Source organism: Stegodyphus dumicola, chromosome 6, assembly GCF_044657685.1.
Source record: "Stegodyphus dumicola isolate Sdum_Otavi_A_Nest chromosome 6, ASM4465768v1".
Taxonomy (NCBI): domain Eukaryota; kingdom Metazoa; phylum Arthropoda; class Arachnida; order Araneae; family Eresidae; genus Stegodyphus; species Stegodyphus dumicola.
This window is the reverse complement of record NC_140773.1, coordinates 7,243,954-7,250,415: the sequence shown is the minus strand read 5'-3', so window position 1 is coordinate 7,250,415 and position 6,462 is coordinate 7,243,954. Positions and strand designations below refer to the sequence as shown.

At 34.3% G+C, this 6,462-nt stretch overlaps 1 protein-coding gene across 2 annotated transcripts in view; it reads left to right on the top strand.

Annotated features, from left to right (window-relative positions):
- Positions 1-4,684: 4,684 nt before the first annotated feature.
- LOC118201311 (E3 ubiquitin-protein ligase Rnf220-like) overlaps positions 4,685-6,462 on the top strand; it is a 126,359-nt gene continuing 124,581 nt past the window's right edge. Inside the window, exon 1 of one of the 2 annotated variants that reach the window (XM_085818024.1) lies at positions 4,685-5,451. In XM_085818024.1, coding sequence (XP_085674150.1) covers positions 5,377-5,451 — 75 coding nt within the window. In that variant the 5' untranslated portion in view covers positions 4,685-5,376. The remainder of the gene's footprint in view (positions 5,452-6,462) is intronic. The other variant, XM_085818026.1, reaches the window with a different exon arrangement.

Sequence of the window (6,462 nt, the reverse complement as noted above, 5' to 3'; positions counted from 1 at the left end):
TCCTTCGTAGAAATGTAAAGAAGGATGAAATTTTATAAGATTTTAGGAGTTTTTTAGATTTTAGAAAATTTTAAAAGCGAAATTTTATATACATTTTTACATTTTTGCATGCTTTTATTCATCCCAAGACGTTTCGAATACCCGCTGCCAGTTCCTTTAATCTTCTTTTAATCTTCATAACATTACTTCTTATTTATGTGTCTCAGAACGACTCAAACTAGTTTTAATCTGGGTTGCCAAATTGTAATTATCTTCAGAATCGGGTTTGGGGCGATGCCAGTGATGTTATGCACATGAGAAATATCAGATGCTTATGTTTCTTTCTCGTGTCATTGGAATTAAGTCCATTTTAACAAACTGCTTATATAATGCAACTTCCGCTGCCCCGATGGTATAGTGGTCAAGGAAGTAAACCGCTGAGTTGGCTTCCGACCCAGGTATAGATATATCCCTGCAGATTTGGTTACCAACTCGGCCGGAGTCAACCACTATCTGCCAGGCCGTAGCCCTGGGCAGCCCCGGGTGAGCAGACGACATTTATAAAATGCAAAAAAGAAATATACGTACATTTGCATACAAGGCACTTGAAGAAGAGTACAACAAGGTACAAAGAAATATACATGTGCATACAAGGCACCTGAAGAAGACTACAACAAGGTACAAGGAAATATACATGTACATACAAGGCACTTGAAGAAGAGTACAATCAAAATAATACACATATAAATTCCAACTCAGATACAGACATATACACACTTACATACATATATATTCCGAAACAAATAAAAGTATACATACTCTCACTCATATTGATATATACACCCATTCATATACGTTATCATGATAGTTAAAGTTTAAAAGAAGCATGCCATTGAGGTACGCGTGATCCTTAGTATAAATTAGGTACCATAAATAAAAGATATAAACATGTACATATACATTACAGCATTCGAATACAGTACGAACTTTATGGATGAGAACCTGGCACAGCATAAATACAAAATTACATATTGTACATACACATCACATACTCTGTTGCTGACATATTGAACTAGCTTATATAGACTTTTATGACTACTATCTTCCAGTGTCAGAAGAGTAATTGCTAGTACAGTAGTCAATTATCAATTACTCTTCTGACATTGGAAGATAGTAGTCATAAAAGTCTATATAAGCTAGTTCAATATGCCGACTACGATACCGAAGGTCTCGGGTTCGAATCATGGAGAAATCTTGGTTGTAACTGTCCATCCCATTCATAGGAGGAAACGACTGTCACGCTCCACCACCTACGGTTTTAGGAGTGGCTAGTGGAAAAAAAAAAAAAAAAAAAAAGTGCCCACAGTTCGGAGGGAGTGAGAAAGAGGCAATTTCCGTTGAGGTTTAGGAAATCCGCTATCGTTTTGTAATGCATGATTGCATAACTTCAGTAAAAACGTAAAAAATAGCGAGCTGTCTTATGAAATGCGAGACGGCGACCAAATGACAGACACATGTGCAATGTCTCTTTTTCTGGCATGTATAGTTGCACAAAGGCTGCACTGAGTTAACAAAAAATAAGCTGCTTATCCATAAAACGAAACAAATCAAAAAAAAAAAAAAAAAAGTGCGAAAGAGGAGGTCAGAGAACATTTTAAGAAAGGCGGTGGGGTGGAAAGAATTCTTTTACGCTTTTTGTTGCAAATACTCAAGTTTCAAAAATTTTTTTTGCAGAGAATTGAGTGTTCTGAATGGGTAAATCAAGATTTTTACTCAATCAAGTTACTGCCTTGAAAAATATGTAAAATGTTTCTGTTTCAGATAATTAAATTTTATGACTTCGCGATGAAGCAAAATACAGGTGGAATTTTAAACGCCTTTTCCCCTTCATTTTAGTTTAATGTATGATCACATGACTATTTTCTAGAAGTACGCTTTGCATTAAGTTGGGGGGGGGGAGATAGAAAGTAATATCTGTTACAAGAAAATTAATTTTCAGACTCTGAAAAGTTGAATCTATTTAAGAAAGGTGAGAAATCAGTCATACTTCAAGAAAAACCTTAAGTAAGACATAGATCTATTAGAAAATTGTAAAACCAATTTGGATCTTTGTAATTGTGTGAAATTTTACAATTATTATTAATTTATCGAATAAGCTATTTTTATATATCTGAAAAGATCTGGGTTATTTAACACAGATTTATGTTCTTGCAGTTTCGGGCGAGTGCAAAATGTCGAACATTTGTTGTTCTATTGTTCAAAGCTTACGGAAGGACGAAAAAAAAACTCATTTCTAAACTCTATGAACATTATATGTCTTTTTCCTTTTCACATATTTGTCCAATATAAAATGGCATTCTCTTTTTTCTGTAAATTAATCTCTTGGGCGTCATCTGTGAATTTGTCAGTTTATTTTATTTTGTGTTGGGTTGTTGCGTTTTTTTCTTTAACTGACCTTTGTAAGCCTTGTGTAATAAATACTATGTGGTGCACAAGGAATTTAAATATTCAGTTTAAGAAAAGAAAAAGGTATTATTATAATTATTAATAATATAATTTGTTAAGGAACCACATATTCTAGTTAGAATCAATCGTAATAATAAACAAGATAAAGCATTTACAGAAACAATATTGCCTATTTAAATTTTCTCGGTGACTGTGCATAAGGAATTTAAATATTCATTTTAAGAAAAAGCTATTATTATTATTATTATTATTATTAATTTAATTTGCTAAGAAACCATATTCTAGTTAGAATCAATTGTAATAATAAACTAGATAAAGTATTTACAAACACAATATTGCCTATTTAAATTTTCCTGGTGATTATAAGACAGAAAGAAAATTGCTGAAAGCTGTGCTTATGGTTGCAGCGCATTCAAATCATGAAGGTTGGAGTAGGAAAAATACGTAAAAATTTAAAGTAATACTCAAGAAGCCTGAAATTTGTATGCATATTAATTATTTTCGTTCACTAACTAAATAAAGCTTTTAAAATAAACGACTTTCTCGCAACCACAAATGAATGACAATCGTTTACAAAAACATAAAAAATCGCTTACAGGCTAAACAATTAAAAAATCTGAAGGGTTTCAGATTTTAAGTTACGGGCGCTTTATTAACATTTTGCATGTTGCCTTTATTTATTAAATATAATGTTCTTCGTACTTAAACAATAAAATTCTGTTCAAGAACAATATCGCAAAATAATTTTTAATTGAGCATATCTTTAGAATTTCCGATACACAGTTCCACGCGCTGGAGATAAAAAGGTTTTTTTTCTGTATAATGTTGCCATGACTCGCTTTGAAATCCTTGAGTTTGTTATTAAAAATTCGTTAAAGTTTTACAAAATATGAAATCGTTAATAAAACGAATTCCAAATTTGAGCTTCCAGATGCTCATATTCGTTGGAAGATTTACGTTGTTCAAAATCGGATGCCTCTAGGTACCGTTGTTTTATCACAATGCGACAGGACTTAATTTTTAAAATTAGAAGTACTGGAGCCCTTCAGGAAAGAGGAACAAGAATAAATAAATATATAAAATCATTAATAATTAAAAAATTAAATCATTATTAAAATAATTAAGTAATTAATGGTTAAAGTAATTAAATAAAATTTAAATTTAATAAAATGCAAAGAGATACATTAAAATTTGATAAGCGATTATTAATATAATTTTATTACTAAAAATATAATTTTCAAGATCAAATTTCTACTGAAATTGTTGTTCAGGTTACATGAAAGAATTCTTATTTAGGGCTCCGGTGCGCTCCGGCTAGAATTATGAATTATCCCAAAAATTAAGAAGTACCGGAAGAAGTGGGCTGCGATAATTTAAGCTCTGCAGTGCGAGAAACATACACATATTTATGCAGATTCTCCATTATTTAATTTCTTTAAATATAATACAAGGCTATAATATTTGGTGGCAACAATTTGAAAAGTGAACCGACATTTACAGTGAACCAATGCAAAATGCCAGAACGAAATTAGTAGCCCTTCTGGACTAACGCCCTTTCGCCTAAAAAAAAAAAAAAAAAAAAAAAAAAAAAAAAAAAAAAAAAACCTTAACTCTTAACACTGATATACAATAGAACTTTTGCAACTTTGCGTAATGAATGATGAGTAAATTTCAGCGCTCTTGAGTGGGAAACTGAATCCGCCAAATAATAAATAAAAAAGTGCTAAGGAATTCCAACCTAAAGCATAAGTCGTGGACCCAATGTAGCACTTCATTTCCTCACATGTGACATCTTTATTCTTTCCTTTCAATTAGAAGCAATACCGGAAAGAAAAGGATCATTCTCGTGGGAACTTGAGATAAAAAGATACATGGGGCCCCCTGCAGACCGAGAAGGTGTCCGTTCAACACTCTCTAATCACCATAATGGATGACCGACATCACCCTTTTGACAGAGCTTTCCCCCCGATATCATTCTCTCTGTCCCACTTCTGGCAAAACTAGGCCCACCCTCTGCGAGAGCCAACTGACTTAACTCGCGCGGACCACCGCAAAACAGTACCTTCCGAAACCGCGGAGACCACCCGGAACTCCGCCCACCCGATGGCACGCGGGCCAATAGCGTGCCACCCGGCACTCTGATCTCGGCCAAAGAAAGGCCGGTGGATCCAACCAATCGTGGCGAGACGGGGGATCACTTCTCTGACGGAGAAAGGGGGGAAGGGGACGGCTGCAGATGAAGAGGGTGAGTTTTGAGAGGAACTGTTCTGGGGAGTGTGGAGAGGAGTTAGACCGCTAATAGGATTTTTCAACCGGATAGCCAGGGTGGTGCTGCCTTCTAACTGTTGTTCACTTCCCTGCCGGTAGTCGAACAGCGATACAGTTGAGTGCAGTTGAGTCTGATGCCGAGGAAAGAGCTTAGGAGTGTTGTCAATAACCATACTCACTCACACCGCGTGGTCGGAGGACTGACTAACTTTCTGAAGAGTCATGCCTGTCACTGAAGTTTCGCAGTTCCCCGACTGAGTCTGAAGATGGATCTTGGATGTAGGACCGATTCTGAACTTATGAAGAGACTCAATTCAATATTGCTGACGCACACACTCTCTATAATACGACTCTCAGTTACCAGATTTATAGATTTTTCGTATTAATAACTTCTGTTTAAAAAGAAATTTGCTTTTCATAGAGAATTCGTATAAAACGAATAAGGTCGAACTGTTTTGTTCTCTTTTTGATGGAAATTGCAAAAAACTCTTAAATTTATAATAAGATTTTAATCAAGAGTACCTACAGAGATTTTATTTAATAGTTACTGAATGACTTGTAAGACATTTCATTTTCACAAATGAGTTGGAATTCCTTAGGGTAAAAGCGACATTTATCTTCCAAATCTTACAGAAGAATCTGGCGATTACTTTTAGCTCTAAAATGAGCAGTCACAGTGACAGATATCGTTCAAGAGCTGGTCTCTTTCCTCAAGGTCTTAAATTTCCCGGTTTTCAGGTAAGAATATTTATTGAATTATTTATATATTATTGTGTATTATTTACGAGTCCAAAAGGGTTATTAGTCTCGAAATACGATTTATAGATCCACTGTAATGCTTTGCTTCCCTTTTCTTTCGGGTCTGTAATGTAAGACATTTATTTATCTTTCATAGTTAATCTGTCTGTTATGGTTTAACAAACTAAGCTATTTAAAAGTAATAAATGAAGTTCTTAGGAATGTTATTATTTTTTATTTTTAAATCTGATTGATTTAAATAAAAATGCATTTAATTTATGACATATCTAACTAAAAACGTTAAATACTTTTATAGAATTACATGACTTTTTTTTTTTTCACTTTTCAAGTATGCAAAACATATATAATGTTCTCATGTTAATCTTAATGTATATTTATCTAGTATTTAAAAAAAATATTTTGCTATGCCCCATTGGCCATCTGTATCGATAATCTCAACTGTTAAACCATATTAAACTTAAAAAGAGCCTTTTTTAAAGTCATATGCTAATTTTTTTCTGATTTTTTATAGGGGTGAGTGGCATGAATAATATTTTCATTTTCTCATATAATTAATTTTCTTAGAATGAATTATAGACAGTAAACAATGGGTGCATGGTTGAAAGTTAATTAAAATGAAAACATTGTTGTTTTCTCTGGTCCATGAATTAAGAGTAGAAGATCGTATGATTTAAAACACGATTCCAGGATCAGACCGTTCGGTCCGAGGTTCGAATCCCGCGAACGGGCTGGCTGCATGGGTGTTTTCGTGGTTTTCCCCATGTGTAACGTGTATACGAGCCAGTTTCCCTTAGAAAGTCCTCCACGAAGGCATCCCTCCTCTTAGGCAGATAGCCCTCGAGGCTTTGCCATAATACACACACACACACCAGGATCAGACCTCCTCAAATATCCGGAAGACTGTGGCCGCTAGCTCCGGTGCCTGAGGTCTATCCATTTTCATGCCCTAATAGTGATTTGTTCTTAACCTGTAGTTATTATAGATGTTAT